At 45.0% G+C, this 21043-nt stretch overlaps 1 protein-coding gene across 2 annotated transcripts in view; it reads right to left on the minus strand.

Moving 5' to 3' along the window:
* LOC109908505 (cadherin-4) overlaps window positions 1–21043 on the minus strand; it is a 346117-nt gene that overhangs the window by 27529 nt on the left and 297545 nt on the right. For both annotated transcript variants that reach the window (XM_031793959.1, XM_020507161.2), the window contains exons 7-10: window positions 19108–19252; window positions 15824–15996; window positions 12477–12614; window positions 3906–4091 (exon numbers count right to left, since the gene is read on the minus strand). In XM_031793959.1, coding sequence (XP_031649819.1) covers window positions 3906–4091; window positions 12477–12614; window positions 15824–15996; window positions 19108–19252 — 642 coding nt within the window. The remainder of the gene's footprint in view (window positions 1–3905; window positions 4092–12476; window positions 12615–15823; window positions 15997–19107; window positions 19253–21043) is intronic.

Raw genomic sequence — 21043 nt, forward strand, 5'->3', positions numbered from 1 at the left:
TATCTGAAGGCTCACTAACACACACACACATCCTAGGGGAGGAGAGCAGAACGAGGGGGTTAAAGGTCAATAACCTAGCCTCCACCTCCTTCCTGTGATCCATCACTCACTACATCTCCCCCTCCACCTTTTACTCCATCCCTCTCGTTCCTCTTCTCCTTCCCGAATCTGCTCTTCATCCCCTCTCCTCCTAAGTGCTTCCATTCCCCTGCTCCCCCTTCTCCTCACTTCCCTCCCTCCCTCCTCCTAATATAATCTACCCTCCCTCCTCTCCTCATTGGCAACTCTCTCATCTACTCCTCACTTCCTCCTTCCCGCTCCTCTCCTTTCTTCTCTCTGGTGTGTAGTCACCCCTATCATTTCCTGTGTTCATCACAGGCTTCTTGAATTTACATATCCTAATGACTTATTAAAGGCAAAATAGTGTGTGTGTGTGTGTGTGTGTGTGCATACGGGCGCATGTGTGTGTATGTTTGTCTGTATTTGATTCTGTGGTGCCTCTGTTTCAATCCAGGATTCCTTATTGGTTCCACAGAGAGTTCTCTACACGTGTGACATGTGCGGGTTAAGACCTCAGTCCTTGTTTACGGAGCAGCGATGGGTCCCAGGGGAGCTGTCTCAGTAAGCATGTGAGAGATGTCAGCGTGTTCTGCTGATGTGCCTCCACTAGCAGCCAGAGAGGCCTCCTCAGTAAACACATACCACAAGAATTCAAATGCGGCTCTGTGATGTTCCCCCGTTTCCCTGCTACCTATGCGTTCCAGGTTGTCTGATGTGAAACCGATTAGAGTTGGTAGCCATTCCGGCTCCGCTCCCCAGAGAGACTCAAAGCCTTCCTGTTTACTTGTTGAGACGGTCTATTCCTCGCGCTGCTCCTGGCTCTTAATTTATGATTTCCTGATATCCTCCCTGGGGTTGCTACGGCAGCTTACGGCTGCCCGCCTGCCTGCCTGCTCAATTGTACATCAGGGAGCGAGTAGTGATGAAAAGTATTCTACACTGAACAAAAATATAAACGCAACATGCAACAATTTCAAAGATTTTACTGAGTTACAGTTCATATAAGGAAATCAATTCATTAGGCCCTAATCTATGGATTTCACATGACTGGGAATACAGATCTGTTGGTCACAGATACCTTAAAAAAAAAGGTTGGGGCGTGGATCAGAAAATCAGTCCGTATCTGGTGTGACCACCATTTGCCTCATGCAGCACGACACTTCTTGATCAGGCAGTTGATTGTGGCCTGTGGAATGTTATCCCACTCCTCTTCAATGGCTGTGAAAGAGCATCCCAAACATGCTCAATGGGCGACGTCTGGTGAGTATGCAGGCCACGGAAGAACTGAGATATTTTCAGGAATTGTGTACAGATCCTTGCGACGTGGGGCTGTGCATTATTATGCTGAAACATGAGGTGATGGCGATGGATGAAAGGCACGACGATGGGCCTCAGGATCTCCTCACCGTATCTCTGTGCATTCAAATTGCCATCGATAAAATGCAATTGTGTTCGATGACTGCGGCTTTTGCCGGCCCATGCCATAACCCCACCGCCACCACGGGGCACTCTGTTCACAACGTTGACATCAGTAAAACACTCACCAACACGCCACATCTGCCCGGTACAGTTGAAACCGCGATTCATCCGTGAAGAGCAGACTTCTCCAGCGTGCCAGTGGCCATCGAAGGTGAGCATTTGCCCACTGAAGTCGGTGACGACGCCGAACTGCAGTCAGTCACAAGACCCTGGTGAGGACGACGAGTACTCAGATGATCTTCCCTGAGACGGATTCTGTGCAGAAATGCTTTGGTTGTCCAAACCCACAGTTTCATCAGCTGTCCGGGTGGGTGTCCTCAAACGATCCCGCAGGTGAAGAAGCCGGACGTGCAGGTCACGGGCTGTCGTATTTACACACGGTCTGCGGTTGCGAGGCCGGTTGGATGTACTGCCAAATTCTCTAAAACAACGTTGGAGGCGGCGTATGGTAGCAGCATACCACCCTGCATACCACTGCTGGCTTGCTTCTGAAGCTAAGCAGGGTTGGTCCTGGTCAGTTCCTGGATGGGAGACCAGATGCTGCTGGAAGTGGTGTTGGAGGGCCAGTAGGAGGCACTCTTCCCTCTGGTCTAAAAAAAAATATCCCACTGCCCTGTGTAGGGTGCTGTCTTTCGGGATGGGACGTTAAACGGGTGTCCTGACTCTCTGAGGTCATTAAAGATCCCATGGCACTTATCGTAAGAGTAGGGGTGTTAACCCCGGTGTCCTGGCTAAATTCCCAATCTGGCCCTCAAACCATCATGGTCACCTAATAATCCCCAGTTTACAATTGGCTCATTAATCCCCCTCCTCTCCCCTGTAACTATTCCCCAGGTCGTTGCTGCAAATGAGAACCTGTTCTCACTCAACTTACCTGGTAAAATAACGGATACAATTTTTAAAAAATGGTAGCATTCAACAGCTCTTGTGGACATTCTTCCAGTCAGCATGCCAATTACACGCTCCCTCAAAACGTGAGTCATCTGTGGCATTGTGTGACAAAACTGCACATTTTAGAGTGGCCTTTTATTGTCCCCAGCACAAGATGCACCTGTGTAACGATCCTGCTGTTTAATCAGTTTCTTAATATGCCACACCTGTCAGGTGGATGGATTATCTTGGTAAAGGCAAAATGCTCACTAACAGGGATGTAAACCAATTTGTACACTAATTGAGAGAAATAAGCTGTTTGTGCGTATGGAACCTTTCTGGGATCTTTCATTTCAGCTCATAAAACATGGGACCAACACTTATTCCGTTAATATGTTTGGTTCAGTGTAAAAATTCAGTCATCTAGAGATAATGAAGGAAAGCAAAATGCCAGTGCCTGAGGTGCGGAGAGAAATAGAGGGGTGTTAAATGCCATTCCTCAAAATGTTATTGTAGAGTCACACAGACAGACAAAAGGAGCAGAAAGAGGAATTACAACTGGCTCTGCAGGGGCAGCTCATCAATAAACTAGTCAAAATATACACGCTGTATACAGTATACCTGTACAGGCACGCACACACACAAAAACTCACACTCACACACAAGCCTGTTCCTAAAACGGTAAACAGATAGGATGACAAGACACGGCTGTGTTGTTGTATCCATCCACCTCAGTAGCTAGAACATTATAACACCACTGCAATTTGTAATTGAGAAATCAATATTGAATTTGTTGCAATGGTCTTAGTAGCCATTATATATGTGTGTGTACGGGTTCACTGTGTGTGTGTGTGTGTGTGTGTGTGTGTGTGTGTGTGTGTGTGTGTGCGTGCGAGGTTGGTGCATACATGCGCGCCCATGTGCTTGTGAAGGACCTACCCTATCCCTCAATTAGACTTAGCTAGGGGGTTTCAAAGTCAAAGCTCCCATTGTGTTGTGTCCTTAGCTGCCCCTCCCCAGCCTATAGCTAGTGTACAGCCTGGGGCGGACACACACTGACTTATAGATCTGACACGCAACACACAGATTAATGGGATAACACTGAATGTGCTACATCAACCTCACAAGGACATGTCGTATGGTTACTAAAATAAAATATCATACGATATAGACCTGACAACAACAGTCCTCACTCAACCTTGACCTTTCTGTAGGCTCGGTGAAGAAGTGTGCTTTTGAAATGGATATGATAAGTGGGTCTAGGTGAGACCTGGAGAATATCCGTTTTCAGTTGCTGATTGACGTGGAATCGTTCACTATTTTAGCACCACCTGCCCATTCAATATCAAATGTTTTTCAGAGCAAAAGGTCAAACAGAATTGGGTGCTTTAATTTCTGTTACTTTCCTAGATGTAAATCTCAGTGGAAAAACTCTCCACGGCATTTTTGTTGTTTGAGATCATGTACCATTGTCTTGATTGCTCACAGGGCCTTACCTTCACTACGGTAACCATGCCGTCGTTGGTGTGTTGGTCGGTGATGATGGTGAAGTGACCTATCGGGTCTCCGCTGATGATCCTGTACACGGCATTCCAGTTGGGCGAGTGTGGCTGATCCCGGTCAATCACGGTCAGGTTGGCAACCACAACATTGACCCGGTTCTCTGGGACCTCCCCTGAAAACTGCGAGGGGTAAGAAAGAGAGAGATGAGAGGAGTTAGCAGAAGACTCCACCGCTTCCTTCTTTGTGTAAGTAGGCAGTCGATTGGCTTAACTATCCCGTCACTCCACAAGCACTACTTCGGTGTGTTAGGGGCATTAAACAAGCTAAACACCCGCGCTATCCTCTGCCTCAACATTTTTAAGAATGTTCTTATTGCCCTCTCCCCATCTTTCTGTTCTTCTGAGAGACTGATGGAGGGAGCGGGGGATGGAGAGAGAGAGAGAAATGGCCTGCTTTTGGGAGGGCTTAAGCGGCAGTGGACATGTGTTTGTGTGTCTCTGAGTGGGTTTTTAGATGTCCTGCAGAAACACATGTGTTTTGTCCTGATAAGGACAGCAGAGGAGTCAGTCTGTCTGTTATGGTTGGGAACTGATCACAGCTTAGCAGTCTGTCAAGCAGGCCCCCCCTAGCTGGCGGCCCGCGGGGTGATTTTATTATTTTAATTGTTGGATATAAAAGACTGTATAGACAACAGCAAATCAGCTCCAAGTGATTGACATTTTGGGAAAGTAGAGAGATATACTGTAGATATACATACTGTATGTGATAGTATACAAATGTAAAAATATATATATATATTTTTTTTGTTGTTGTCAAATATTATATTTGTTTGGGCTTCTTGCAGACAATTTGCAGTCTATAAATGATTTGTAATTATGTTCCGGGCCCCAACCATCCGCTCAAGAAAAAAATCGTCCCGTGGCTGAATCTAGCTGATGATCCCTGCCCTACAGGCGCAGGAGACCTTCTCTGTCTGCATAGACCACACACAATAACATTAGGCCCCCCCACCGAGACACGCTGAGGCTGAGACACACTGTGACCCAGCACACAAACACAGTGAGATTAGGAAGCTCTAGCAAGATGGTCGTCTAGAGAACCAATGACATTCTTCAGGAAAAAGAGGGTTCCCGGGGTGGTCCTGTTCGTCTGCTGGGATTGGATAAAGAGGCAGCGTGCGAATGTGTGTGTGTGTGTGTGTATACACACTTCACTAAGTCTGTTTTGATGTTGTTGTTGGCTAGGCCAGGGTATTCTCCATGCTGATTTGAGGAAAGTTTTTTTCTATAATAGGCATTTAGGGACATACAGTATAGGGACCATCCATAACCACACTCACAAACTCAAAGGCTGCTATAGAGTCTACAGAACAAGGGTCCCCACGGGGGAAAAAACTGCTTGGATCAACTTTGTTTCCACGTAATCTCAACATAAATAATTTGTTGAATCAATGTGGAAAGTCATCAACGTAAGGGAACTTCATAAGTCCAATATCACTGTGATTATTTGGGGGGAGGGGTGATTTCAAGTTGAATTCATGTTAGTTGAGAAGTCAACCAAATGTCAATAAAAATAGACGTTAAACTGACGTCTGTGCCCAGTGGGTCTGTGCTTAAGAGGGGTGTCATTTTAAGGTGTTCCAGGCCCACAGTGAATAACAGAAAGAACACAGGAATAATCACACAGTGAAAGTAATAGTGGACGAGGACTGTCTTCATCCTGCCGTCACATTATTGGCAGTGGGGAGGTGGAGGGGGAGGCAGAGCAGGAGGAGGTAGGGGGAGGCAGATGAGAGGAGAGAGGGGGTGGTAGGGGGAAAGGGGAGAGGGGGAGGCAGGGGAGAGAAGGGGAGGGGAGGGCGGTGGGAGAGGGGCAGATGGGGGTGACAGAGAGCTTCATCATGGAGCCCAGGTGATGTCAGGATGAGAGAGGAGAAAAGGATCCAGGCCAAGCTGGTGTTTCCTACTGGCTGGGATTATTCCTCACTACTGAGCATGGGGAACACATATACACACACACACACACGCACAGGCAAAAGTACAAAGATAATCACACAAACAGATGAACACATCCACTTTGAAACACATAAACACCCCACCCACTGCCTGCCTGCCTTGCCGCCTTGAAAAATAGGTCAGCCTCTGATAGGCCTGATGAAATATTAATCTGTAACATTAAAGAGAAATTCTCCAAACTTTCTATTTCTGGGACGCTTTGATAGATTTATTGGGTTTGCTGCAAACACTAAATATTTGCTTAATGGCCTTCATTGTCGACAAAGTGGCTTTTATGTAGCCCACTGGTGAACTGGATGATTTGCAGAGGTAGCTTGTAAAAAGTGCCCTGCTCATTGTGAATCCAAGACCTCCACTTTGCAAAATAACAAGGGCGATCATCATCAATATCCGCCACAGCATTTATTCAGCTAACCCCCATTTGTGCTGGGTGATTGACATGCACTTCAACACAACAAAAATACAGTGGATGAGACTCCATCCGTTACAAACTACTATCATCAATCAGCTACCGCAACTGTAGAATCCTAATATAGTATAAAAAAAGGGGGTCTGATTTACAGTGGTCCTGACCGTGTGTGTTCTCCTTATGGATATTGAAAAGCTAGAATTGTACATCATAGATGCCACAGCAGATCCAATTCTGGAACATTTGTATAATGTGCATTGATGGTCAGCGGAGTAAAGAAGTGGTGAAATTATTGAACAAATGACTGTTGGAAGAAACTTTTCTGCCATTAAAATGTTTTGTCGGCTTTCATTTGTCTCCTCACTCTCTTCCCCTTCAACCCACCACCTTCTATTGTTCATTTTTCTCTCCTCCACCCTATCCCCATCTACATACTCTCGGGCCTTGCAGCCCACAACCTTCTCCTCTCCTCCCTCTCCACCCCTCTCTCTGTGCTTGCCCCCCTGCTGTGTGGCTGTGGCGCAACATAGCGCTGATGAGCTCTACGCCTGACACATGCTTAGCGAATCTGCTAACTCATCCTCGTAAGGATCTTATTGGCCTCCCAGGGTGCATGCTAATGCTAACTCCTATGGTAACGTCCAGCGTGAAAATGATACTTCTGCTGTTTTCAGCACCTCAGCCCCCCAACACACCCACCTACTCACAACCCGGAGAAGCTGCAGATAGGAAGAAAAAAAAACACATGCTAAAAGTCATGCTGACAAGACATCCACATGGCCTCAAAACATACCGTACAGTCGGATATACATATATTATATGTGAAGCCTCATAATAAACCGCCTTTGCTGATGTCCCTTTCTTTCCTCGCATTTCTGTCTCTTACCTTTCCTAAATCCCTGTGTTCCCCTGCTCTTGTCGTACGGTGCCTCCCTCCCCCGTTCTCCCTCACCTCTCAGCTCTCTCCTAATGATTGTGCCGCGAGGCGCTCCACCTGCGTAAGCTCTTTCCTTTTTTTGCACTGGAGTTCCGATAAACAGCTGAATTAATCAGCTCCGATCGCCCCTGGGCCACTGGAGGGCTCGGCGTGGCTTAATGACTGACACAGGGTTAATGAAATACACATACATGCATGAATACGCCTGCTCAAGGGCCTGTGTCAAAATGTAACAACAATTATGTCACTAACATAGCTAAGTTTGTCACTGGTATGGGCTAGTAAATATCCTAAACCCAGTCAGTTAGACACTTGATAGCCACAAGCTAAAAGCGGGGGGGTGGGGGGGGGGGGGTTCGGAGAGGAGAGAAATCACTTTCTATTTCAGCTGCTGCTGGCTTGCTAATGTACACTCAAATTTGTTTAGATTTTTTTTCTATAAAGATTATGTGAGTCATAGAAATTAAGATCTTGCGTTTTTATATCCGTTGTACAATTGATGTACAAAATACTTTTCTAAGTTAGAAACCATATACGGTACCAGTCAAAAGTTTGGACAAATCTGTACTCATTCAAGGTTTTTATTTTATTTTTTAAACTGATTTCTACATTGTAGAATAAAAGTGAAGACATCAACAATATGAAATAACACATATGGAATCATGTAGTAACCAAAAAAGTGTTAAACAAATCAAAATATATTTTATGTTTGACATTCTTCAAAGAAAGCCACCCTTTGCCTTGATGACAGCTTTGCACAGTCTTGGCATTCTCTCAACCAGCTTCATGAGGTAGTCACCTGGAATGTATTTCAATTAACAGGTGTGCCTTTTTAAAAGTTAGCTTATGGAATTTCTTTACTTCTTAATGTGTTTGAGCCAATCAGTTGTGTTGCAACAAGGTAGGGGTGGCATTCAGAAGATGGCCCTATTTGGTAAAAGACCAAGTCCATATTATTGCAAGAACAGCTCAAATAAGGAAAGAGAAATGAGAGTCCATCATTACTTTAAGACATGAAGGTCAGTTGATTTGGAAAATCTCAAGAACTTTGAAAGTTTCTTCAAGTGCAGTCGCAAAAACCATCAAGAGCTATGATGAAACTGGCTCTCATGAGGACCGCAAAGGAAAGGAAGACTCAGAGTTACCAGCCTCAGAAATTGCAGCCCAAATAAATGCTTCACAAAGTTCAAGTAACAGACACATCTCAACATCAACTGTTCAGAGGTGACTGTGTGAATCAGGCCTTCATGGTCGAATTTCTGCAAAGAAATAAGAATAATAATAAGAAGAGACTTTCTTGGGCCAAGAAACATGAGAAATGGACATGAGACCGGTGAAAATCTGTCCTTTGGTCCGATGAGTCTAAATTTGAGATTTTTGGTTCCAACCACCGTGTCTTTGTGGAGAATGGATGTTCACCCGCATTGTGTGGTTCCTGCCGTGAAACATGGAGGAGGGGTGTGATGATGTGAGGGTGACACTGTGTGATTTATTTTGAATTCAAGGCTTACTTAACCAGCATGACTACCACAGCATTCTGCAGCGATACACCATCCAGTCTGGCTTGCACTTAGTGGGACTATCATTTGTTTTTAACAGGACAATGACCCAACACACCTCCAGGTTGTGTAAGGGCTATATGACCAAGAAGGAGAGTGATGGAGTGCTGCATCAGATGACCTGGCCTCCACGATGTGGGAACTCCTTCAAGATTGTTGGAAAAGCATTCCATGTGAAGCTGGTTGAGAGAATGCCAAGAGTGTGCAAAGCTGTCATAAAGGCAAAGGGTGGCAACTTTGAAGAATCTCAAATATCAAATATATTTTGATTTGCTTAACACGTTTTTGGTTACTACGTGATTCCATATGTGTTATTTTATAATTTTGATGTCTTCACTATTATTCTACAATTTAGAAAATAGTCAAAATAAAGAAAAACCCTTGAATGAGTAGGTGTCTCCAAACTTTTGACTGGTACCGTATATTAATTAATATACAGCACCAACTACATAAATATATGATATTGTCCATTATCTGCTACCTGGACTTTAAATTTGATTCATTTCCTACCAAACAACACAACTTACTCCACATTTTCAATGTTGCTGCAGCATGTGGTGCCAGCATCATGGTATGGGTATGCTTGTCATCGGCAGGGACTGGGGAGTTTGTCAGGATCAAAATAAATATGATAGGAGCAAAACCCAGGTAAAAAGTTAAAGGAAAAACCTCCTCAGTCTTCTGAAACCGAACACTGGGATATAGTTTCATGTTTCAGTGAGACAATTGCACACATGTTTGTGCCAAAGTGGTGTTGAGTGTTCCTGAGTGGTCTCGGCACTGACTCAATGATTCCTTCACACATTTACTGAACTTGAGCAATTTTGACAAAACCAATGGACATAATATTGCCCTAAGAGTTGTGCAAAGTTAATAGAATATTATTCAAAATGATTCACAGCGGCAATGGCTGCCCAAGGGTGCTTCCATCAAGTATCAACTCAGGGGTGTGAAGACCTTCACTAGCCACTGCATCTTTGCTTACAATCATAAGTACCTGCTTAATTGCTTAATTGCTTGCACTGTGCTGTCGAAATCACAGCCCCTTCCTTGCTGTTTACTCTCAGCCATCCCTCCCTTATACTTTTTTAGCCATCCTACCCATTCCAGCCATTTGGATAACAAATCCTTCAGAGTTTTCTCATTTCCCAACTATCAGGAATACTGCTTCTACTCACCGCCTCCCCTCACCTCATCCCTCCTCCTCTCCCCTATCTGCAACCCTCCACACATTTACGATGTCTGGCAGCATGGTGCCTCCAGGGTACGACTGTGTGTGTCCTGTGTGGCTCCGTTGGTAGAGCACGGTACTCGCAACGCCAGGGTTGCTGGTTCAAATCCCACAGGGGACCACGACTACATAGTCGCTCTGGATAAGAGCATCTGCTAAATTACTAAAATGTGTGTGTGGACAGCAGGCTTGTTCAAGAGGTACTCATCGCTGCTGGGGGAACTACTGTATAATGATCAACATCCCCTGGAAGACCAGAGGATGTATGGATACATTTGCAGCAACGTATGCTAGTCTTGCTGATCTCCATACTGCTTGGTTACACACATCGCTCTTTACTTTGATTTGGTTGACTCCAGGAATGACCTTTTATTTCCTCTCCCATATACGGTAATGATCGTCCCCATTTACACCACTATAATCATCGTTAAGTCTGCTTGCTGTTGTTCTCCGGGTGATGAACGTTGACGACTGGATGTTTCATTTCACTCAGGTCAGGAGTGCGCGCTGTCTCAAAGATGATGCCAGGGCTGTGTTTCACCCCTTTCCTGCTCTCGCCTTATAACTTTCGTCTTCTACCCTTTTTCCCTGTATTCCAGTCCTCCATCTCCCATACCCCCCCCCCCCCCTCTCCCTCTTCCTCCCCTCTCCCTCTTCCGCCCCTTACTTGGTCTGTGGCGGTCATGACGTTTTGTCAGCCGGTTGTTGTCATGCAAACGGCTTACTGTATGTTACCTGGCTATGCGGCATGCCATACGCTGTGGGCTTGTTCATTTAGCAGACAAGATATGCTTATGAGTCCTGTTTCATTATTTTATATTATACGATTTTACAGTAAGAAGAATATAATTGAACTTAGCTGAATAAAATCAAAAGGATATTTTTCCCATCCCGGAGAGAGTGCACATATGGAAGCTATGTTGAGTGTAAAAGCAATCATTTGAAACGAGTTATTTGGCAACTTTTAGTTGTTAAGGATACAAACCTTATAATGCCTTCGAAATCCAAAACGTATATGGGCTGCATGACGTGACTACAGAGGATTTGAGAAGGAAGCAACAAAAAAAAAGAAGCTTGCACTCTGACCTTTAACCTCAGGCTGCACACACCGTTCTCTCGTCAAGTGATCCTCTTATCACCCATCGGACAATTCTCAAATGAATATATTCTTTACTCATATGTTAAATTAGTTTCGATTTAGAATGGCCCATTATCAAATGGGCAGGAACAGGGACGAGGGAAACAAATACAAGGGATGCCACTTATCCCACCTCCGGTTATTCAACTCCTTGCATCAACCATTGTTTAAAAGGTATACAGCCTCTCTCGCTGCTCGACAAGTGATATTCCACCCAAACTCTGTATGTCACGGGCTCCCCAACCCTGTTCCTTCAGCTACCAAGTGCTTAATTCTGGGAAACCGTCTGAAATCTGTTTGGGAACATCGAAAGTAACATGTTTTCACAACTAAACATATTTCATTAATCTGTTGACACCTCCTCTCTCTGCATGCTTGAGAAAAGTAATGAGGGAGAGAGGTGAGGAGATGGAAACGCACGGTGGTGAGATATTCTATAGCTAACGGTAGCCTAATGTGACAGCCTGTTAATTATGAAGGGGGGGAAAAAAGCCCTATTAGTAGGCTATTCTAAATCAAATACAAATCCACTAGAATTGTAAGCGAACTCGGTAATAAGTAAGGAACCAATAGCATTGCCCAGGCCTCTCCCTAGCATTAGGTAACCAGTCCATCCAGTATGCATTTTAATACAGTCCACACTCAAAGGCCATTACTACAATTTGTTTCATTTTGGAATATAGGCTAGACCATTGGAATATAGGCTAGACCAATTAAAGACATCTTAAACAATTTTTAAAAATGTTATTCTGTGGTGCGTAATATGCGGTAGGCTATGTATTGTACAACGAACAGCATAATCCTTATTTAAATGCAGTTTTTTGTTCTTTTTTTCGGGCATATATAGGCCTATGCATATGTATAAGCTCTAATATGCATATGTATAAGCTCTAATATGCATATGTATAAGCTCTAATATGCATATGAGTGTTTTGAATTGATCATCACCTTAGAAAGCACTGTCCATTTCGTTGTTAGGCTTTGAAGCCACATTCACAATCACCATGTTTTCCACTCAGTTTCAACCTGTTGTTGAACTTCTTGCTTCAAATGGATCAATCGCAGTGTTTCTTCAAATCGATCAATCGCAGTGAGGTGAGTTGTAAAAGCGCAATACTGTTTTGATTGCAGTGACGTCAGAATGGTTAGAAGGACAATTGAGTCTTAGCGAGTTGGATACTACGCACGTCCTGAGGGAATTTTACTGCGGTCATGACTCATGACTGCCGGTGTGGTGGTAACAGGGTCACCGCAACAGCCCTACTCTCTACTCACGGTTCTGGAGGTGAGCTCCGGCGGGTTGTCGTTGATGTCTGTGACAGAGATGATGGCGGTGGCCGTGTTAGACAGGCCAAAGTTTAGGTTGCCCTCCATGTCCGTGGCCTGGACTATGATGCTGTACTGGGACACTTTCTACAGGACAATCACACAGAGAGAAGAGAGAGACAGTTAAGAAGAGAAACCAGAAATAAAACATACACACATAGTGAAAAAACAACAACACTCAATGCTCAATCATACAAAACTGCATAACGAGTTCAAGGAGGTCAATGTATCCTCTTCTTTAGGTTGTGCAGAAATGATAAACCATTTTACACAACACACATTCTGTCTCTCTCTCTCACACACATTAGGTTGCCTCTACACCCACTGTGGTTCTCTCCTCAGCCACAAACCTTTAGCCTGGTAACAGCTTTTGCTAGTGTGGGTCCGGTATGTCTCTGACGAAATTAGAAGCAAAACGGCTTGTTCATCCCCTCCCATGACTGTTCTCCCTCCCCTACCTTGGCCCCTACCTCGGGCCCTATCACTCATCTTAATGGGAGCCCAAGCACCGTGGAAAGGAACGCTGAAAGTGTTTTTTTGAGCTGTCTGTACAGAACAGCACTCCTACCTGGGGGAACACAGAGAAATGTTCCCTCCATTTTTTTTTGTACCTCCTCCCCCTACTCTTCACACAGTTGCTTTGCCCTTTTAGAAATTGGTTAATGTTCTTCTTTCCTCACGTGTTGCGTTGGGGCAACCAGCTCTCCTATGTGTAGCCTACAATTCACAGCCACCATTTTGTGTGGAGATGCTCTCCAGAAAGGAGGAGAGTTGAGAATCAGCTGAGAGAAGCTGAATGTGTCACAGCTTTACACAACAGCCCATGTAAGAGCTGTCCATGGTCCTAAGGTCAACATAAATGGGAAACCACAACAGCTATGGCGCTCTGCTGAGCTGTCCATGGTGCTGAAACCAACCCATTCACCTTAGAATGCTGCCCTATTCATAGAGATTAGATTATACCGGTATGTGTATGTGTTTTTATGAAAACCCTTTTGAGTTTGTTTGTGTGTATACCTCCCTCCCTCTCTCCCCCTGTCCCAGGCTGCAGACAAACAGGCAGGCAAGGCAGGCAGGCAGGCAGGCATAGGGGACAGGACCTGGGAGCTGTCAGGATAATGTGTCTCTTCCCTGGGATTCCCAATTACACTCCCAGTGTCTCCCTCACCTGCTAATTACAGAGTAAATATCCCAATTAGACTGTGAATCCACATCAGAAGGATTAGACAGCTCAGCTCAGCTCTGCTCAGCATCCTCTCGACCCCCCACCACACACACATTCACATCCACACATGCACACACAGATGTGCGCTCACACGAACACACACACGTGCACGTATGCACGCAAGTACGCACACACAAACACACATCTTGTTCAGGAGCCCTAGCTGGCCCGCCAGTCCTAATCGGGGAGAATCTGCAGTGTGTACCGCAGGCCCACTAATTAGACAAGCCGCTAATTATGTAGAGCACCTCGGAACCTCTCTAAACCACGACAGATCACCCAACTACTCTCCACACTACGCCCTAACGCCCCCCACACTGTCCTGCACTGTACTAGCTGCTTCTCCACAGAGTTGCTGCCACTGAGTCTACCGGTTCCTAGACCACGGCGAAACAAAAGGGAAAGAGGAAAGACGACAGAGGGAGGATACAGAGGCTGGGATGAGCCGAGTAGCGTACAAGACGAAGAAGAAGAAGGAAAGCGAGAGCTAAGGATAAGTGGACTATAGCGGTGGATGGGAAGAGTGAGGAAGAAGGGAACGTGTTGAAAGGCATGTGTGGTAGGGGAGAGAGGAGTCAGGGGAGAAAGTGATAGATCAGAGAGAGGGCACACTTAGACATCTGGCTTCTTGGAGAAAACCTCCTTTAAGCTGGCGTCTCCTGAGGAAAGGCAGGCAGAGAGACCTTTATGAGACTGTAGCCGAACTCTGCAAACTGGGCTAGAGTAACAACGAAGCCTGTGCTACTCTCTCATTCGCTCTCTGTCAGCCTCCTGTTCTGTTAAGTATTCATGTTTATGTATATATGCACTCAGATTTCTGCAAGGGTAAGGGTGTTCTTATCTGTTCTCGACGGGAATGCTGGAGGAAACTTTCGGAGGTAAGTACATTGGTGTGCGCCAACTGAAAGATTGTGTGTGTGTTTGTGTGTAATAGAAAGAAAGAATGTTTGTGTGTATTTCAGTGTGAGCTTGTGTACAGCGTGTGTGTGTGTGTGTGTGTGTGTGTGTGTGTGTGTGTGTGTGTGTGTGTGAGCTCTAATCCAACATTGGGAATGAATCAGGTTAGATTGGCAGTGTTTGGATAAAAGAGATGTGGAACAACAAGCAGGGGTCAAGCTAAAATATTTCCTCTTTCTTCATCAATTTATCTCCTTTTCTATCCATCCCTCCATTCCTTCCTTTCTTATGTCTCCCATATTGTTTCATACTGTTCCCTCTCTATATTTTTATTTTGCCTTTATTTAACTAGGCAAGTCAGTTAAAATAACAAATTCTTATTTTCAATGACGGCCTGGGAACAGTGGGTTAACTGCCTTGTTCAGAGGCAGAACGACAGATTTTGACCTTGTCAGCTCGGGGATTCGATCTTGCAACCTTTCGGTTACAAGTCCAACGCTCTAACCACTAGAGGCTACCTGCCGTTATCTCTCATCCCTCCCTTCCTTTTATCTTTCCATGTCCAACTCATCAGCCTCTCTCTTCCTTCCTTCCATGTACTTCAGTGTGTGTTTGACAGGTGTCAAGGGTGCGAACTCACACACACACACACACACACACACACACACACACACACACACACACACACACACACACACACACACCTGAAGGCTCCATGACGCGCTGTTAATAGGTCTGTCAGCAGTGACAGGTAGCTAGGGTGATGCAGCAGAGCGATTCCCTTTAGGGCGTTGACAGTGTTGTCACAGGGACATCCGTGTCACTTAAATAAAGATGTTAGGATGTAGTCATAACGTGACAGCTCCATAAACAAGGTGACCTCAAGGGGGCGGCTTGGGAAACGCTGAGCAGAGCGTGTCGTGTGGTGACAGACACCCACGAAGAACATGTATGCTAGATGGGCTGCAACCAGACACGCCTTAAGGCCCAAAAATGGACCTCTTTTGAGTTGAAAAATACAATGGAAATAGCCTAAAAACAACACACCGCCTGATTCTGTTACATAACTTTCCCGGAGGCAGTTGCAGCACTGCTATTCACCTTCATAATATCATCATTTCTTATGTGGACAGCCAGGAGGACACATCTCACCAGCGTTACCAGGGTTACTGACCTCGCGGTCGAGGCCTGCTGCCACGGTGACGATGTCTCCAGTCTCGCTGTTGATGGTGAACATGTTGGGGATGGGGCTGTGTGGCGTCTGGGACAGGATCCGGTAGCGCACCATCCCATTGGCCGTGGTGTTGTCGTCATTATCGAAGGCTGCCAGGTGCATCACAAATGTACCTGAGGACGAGGAGGCTAAAGTCAATCTGGGCGTACATACTGAATGTGGGGACAAACACACTGCACGCAAACACATTCAAACCAAGGTTACTATAGTTTTGTGTTTTTATTAGCGCGTTAACGGGTGACCTGTTTATCGCCATGGAGCAGCACTTTTAAGCGCACATGTTTCCGCACAGACCCCTTTATGCACAGAACACAACACGGAACACCTGCTACAGTCAATGCTTGCACCTTTACATGAAACCACTTTCTGCTGAAGACCGTGTGTCTCTAGCCAAAATCATGTAAAACTTCTGGCATATTAAATGATATAATTATACCCAATATTACCAGTGCTATGTTTTTATCTCTGTTGCGGATTCGTGCATGCCGCAGGCCGTTTTAAACTACTCGCGAGCCGCACATTTTTGGGGGTTTGATAACAAACTGCATTGTTTAGCTAGCTAATCATGTAGCTAACTAGCAACCTGTTAACTTGACCACTGACTAGGCTATGCACAGACTTGGATGGCACAGGAAGAAGTGAAAAGGAATAGGCCACTCACAGAGATGCTTCAAAGGTAGGCTGCAAGAGTGGAGTGTGTATGATTGTGTGTGAGAGAAGATGTGTGTGAGGTCGGGAGTAAGTGGACAAGTTCGTTTTGCATGGCCCGTGTGTCCCGGGTGAGTGGAGACTTCACTTAAGGCCCAATGGAATGGCCTAAAATGTGAAAATGCGCCCACCGGGGGCGCCGGGCCATGAAAAAGGAACTTGTCCACTTACTCCCGACCTCACACACACCTTCTCTCACACACACACACAATCATACACACTCCACTCTTGCAGCCTACCTTTGAAGCATGTCTGTGAGTGTGAAAGAGAGAGGGTGTGGGAAACCTTCACAGTACAGATGGTTACAGTGTTTCCATAACATTGTCGGACAAGCTGAAAATCTCTTTGTTCTTTTTATTCTTAGAGCCAGTTATGTTTTCCTATAGCCATACTCATTTAGAATGCCTGAAGCTTTAACAGTACTTAAAGCTGTGTGTGTGTGTGTGTGTGTGTGTGTGTGTGTGTGTGTGTGTGTGTGTGTGTGTGTGTGTGTGTGTGTGTGTGTGTGTGTGTGTGTGTGTGTGTGTGTGTGTGTGTGTGTGTGTGTGGGGACATGTTTAACTATACTTGTGGGGAACAGTAGTCCCCACAAGAATTGTTAACGAACAACAATTTGACCAACTCGGGACATTTTGTTAGTCCCCACAAGGTCAAATGCTATTTCTAGGGGGTTTAGGGTTAAGGTTAGAATTAGTGTTAGAATTAGGTTTAGGGTTAGGAGCTAAGGTTAGCTTTAGGGTTAGGAGCTAGGGTTAAGGTTAGGATTAAGGTATTGGTTAGGTTTAGGTTTAGGGGTTAGGGAAAATAACATTTTGAATGGGACTGAATTGTGTGTCCCCACAAGGTTAGTTGTTTCGGTTAGTGTCAGATCAATCTGATTTGATGTGTTTTATTTAGTTAACGTTTTACACACACATCTATATTTAGTTTCAATATTATCCTGTAGTTATTGTGTTTTTGGAGATATCACTAATGCATTAGGTGATTAGAAAACCCCAATATTTTGAGAAAAACAAAGAATAAAACTGAACCTAATTCGTGATGGATTTGAATTTTTATTCTAGTTCGTTTTGGAGTCTTATATAATAGTTTCAGTACAATTTGAGTATTTCAAAACGGGTTTGTAATTGTATTTGTTAGGATTTTTTTTGTTTTGTTTACTATAATAACCTTGGTTCATACACACACTGATCTCTCCCTATTCCTCTATTCCTTGTTACGCTCTTCTCTCTCTGTCCCAGTCCCCTTTCCAATTGCTCTCTTTCTCAGTCCTCTCCTCTCCAGCAGTAGTTTCCATACAATTCTAATTACCAGAGATAGTGATATCATCCCAGCGACAGGCTCTGTCCAGAGATAATTCACACCACGGCCCGCATCTCAAACTCCATTACATTTCAAAGCAGCATTTGTCAATGGGGCAGAGGAGAGAGAAGGAAGATTCCAAAGGACTCAGAGAAAGGAGAGGAAGAAAGACCAGAGGAACACAGTGAGAGATAAAGGACAGGCAGAAAGGGGCTTTGCTTTTGGTTTGGTTCAAACGAAGGAAAGTATAAATCTTCCACCCATCTCTCTCTCTCTCGGTCTCCCTTTCTGTAGAAAAAAAAAAGAGAGGAGAGATGGAGACTCACACCGTGTCACCCATCGCCTGGGTAATTTCATTAAACGCCACTCTTAGGGGGCTTAATGTGGACCCTTTCTACGGGCGTCCTGCTCTGTGCCTGACAGGATTAGGGCTCTAAATGACTCTTTAATTTGAAAGCGAATTCAACTCAGTAATTGGCTTCCCACTGAAACCACTGGAGCTCTAGATTCTAAAACTATTTTTTTATGATTATTGTTCGGCTGCATGTCACGCATGCTACCGCTGAGGTTTGGGGATGTGTGTGTGTGTGCACACGTGCGTGCGTCCTTGTGTTGGGGTGGGAGAGTTTGTAGCAAAATCGGTTCAGAGTGAAAAAGAGAAAGAAAGAGAGAGTTAGTGAGAAAAGTAAAGTACACAGCTAGGCCCAGGAAACCTCTACAGGTTTCAGATCACCGTTAGTGCAATAAGTCCTCTCACACACACACACACACACACACACACACACACACACACACACACATCTCCCTCATGAGGGAACTAGTCAGTGGAGCTACAGCTGCAGCTTGGCACATTTAATCCTCAATATCCTCTCCAGCCACAACATCCACAGCTTTATGGCCATGCAGCCCAGCACTAGAGCTGGCTAAATGAACACACTGCAGGACAGAAGCCCTCCATCTGAATAAATGCCTCTGGTCTATATCAAGTGGAATGTGAAGCAGAATAAATCTATTAAAAAAAAGAAACATAAAAGCCCGGAACGGTATCCTCTTCGGGCTCGGTTTTTCTCACGCAGAATAGCAAAGGAAGGTACAAAGACTGTTGTAAAACTCACTATTCTCTGCAGTGTGATTTACATCGTAGCTTTCGTCCGTCCATGTCTGTGAGAAAGAGGTGGTGTTTTAGCCCTCCCTCCCTTCCTTCCTGTGTTTACCTGGCTTGGAGCCCTCATCCACAGAGCCGTTGTAGACCTGGTTCTTGAATTCAGGCCGGTTGTCGTTCATGTCTATGACATAGATGTACAGGTCTATGGGGCTCTCCACCCGCTCACCATTCATGTTCACTGCATGGGCACGAAGCTGGGGGTAGAGACAGAGACAGACAGAGAGAGAGAGAGAGAGAGAGAGAGAGAGAGGGTCAGTTAAGTTACCATTAACAAACTCAACATCGGTAACATGATATGCTTGATATGTAGTGTGGCAACCAGTACTAGACACTGCATTAAGGCATATTTCTGGAAAAACAACAGGAACAGAGAGAAATAAACAATGTTGCATTGCATACATCAATTGTGCAGACCAATGGGCACCCGGCACCAATAATATATACCAGAAAAACAACAACTATGATTATATTTCATTTAAATGTAAAGTTCTGGGGGAGAAATGTCGCACCCTACAATTTTGTCCATTCTCATCTCCAACACCGAATCCTCAGAACTGGTGTCTTCAAAGTAACAAACACAACAACCTCTTTTATAAAAAGCTGACTTCCCTTAAAAATATGATTTCCTTGTATTCTCCTGGTCTTCTTGGATCTCAGTCCAACATTCTGTTGTTGTTAAAAATAAAAAAAAGGGGAATCCCAACATCTCTTAACCTCTAGCCCACATCACAAACACAGCGATTTGATGTGAACCGCTGCCAGGCTCAGCTGTGTCCTGTCGTAGATCAATAGCAGCAGCCAACTCTAGGATTTCAAACAAAGTTTGGACATGGGATTAATACCCACATCGATACAGGCTGGGAAGCATGTCCAGATATCTGAAAGAAAAATGTTTTGATAAAGAACACTGAGGGAGAAAAACGCTGGTAACATAACTCAGTTATAGAGTATCTGTTAAGATTCAATAAACATCTACGCTCTGTTTTTACTGCACCCAGCGAGAGAGCCAAACTAACAGACTCCATTTGAAAAATGAAACAAAACAAATATTTTCAGGGGGTTACTGGACATACTGATATTTGACCTTACTAGCATGTTTTAAGTCCACAAAAGACGATTTATTCAACAATATCCCATTAGACTAAAATAGTGAAGGTTTAGGAATTATATAGGGGACCCCTGGACTAACATCCCACTGCTACAGGCTAAGGCTGGCAAATATGTAGCCTGTCAGAATGTCTGAGATGACTATCAACAGGATCCTGGAGCAGACATAGCAAGACCCATCTGATTCTCAAGAAGAAGAGAAACAAAATAAGTTGAGAGGAGAGTTGAAGCCGCAGGTCCTCCACCTTTTCGATGCTTCTGATAAGATGGTCATGGTCATGGTCAACCGCAGGGTTGTGGCCTTGTGACAGGAAATAGAATTAGGAGGAGGCACCATCCACTTCCCTCCTCTAAGACAGGTGAACGTCCTCTCTCCCCCACCCTCTATTCGCCGCACTCCACTCCCCTCTTCTCTCCTCTCTGCATCTCACAAAAATTGAATCAGCCAGGTCTCCCAAAGGTTAATTTGACTTAACTTTTTCCCTCTGCATCGTCTGATCTGGCCCTGCACCCAATATCCAAGCGCTGCACTGGCACTCTGCTACACTGCAGCCTGGGAGCCCGCAAGCCCTTATCTCTCCCCCTGCGCTGCGGCATGCGGCCCCCACACCCTCATTCAATAACACCGCCAGTAAGAGATTACCAGCCGTGTTTAAAGAAGCCAAGATGTAATTCTGGGTCCGAATGAAAGTTATCATCTTGAAAGGGACCGGGTACGAGGGAGGAAACAACACACACCACGCCACGCACCGTGGCGCCCAGCACTTGGCACAGGCCAAGCATCCGATGGAGATAACACAAGACCCAGAACACTGACTTCTTCCTTTTTTGAAAGTAGTTTTTTTTTTTTTTTTATCTGATTGGATGCCCTGGCCTGC

This window comes from Oncorhynchus kisutch, linkage group LG17 (assembly GCF_002021735.2).
Source record: "Oncorhynchus kisutch isolate 150728-3 linkage group LG17, Okis_V2, whole genome shotgun sequence".
Lineage (NCBI taxonomy): Eukaryota > Metazoa > Chordata > Actinopteri > Salmoniformes > Salmonidae > Oncorhynchus > Oncorhynchus kisutch.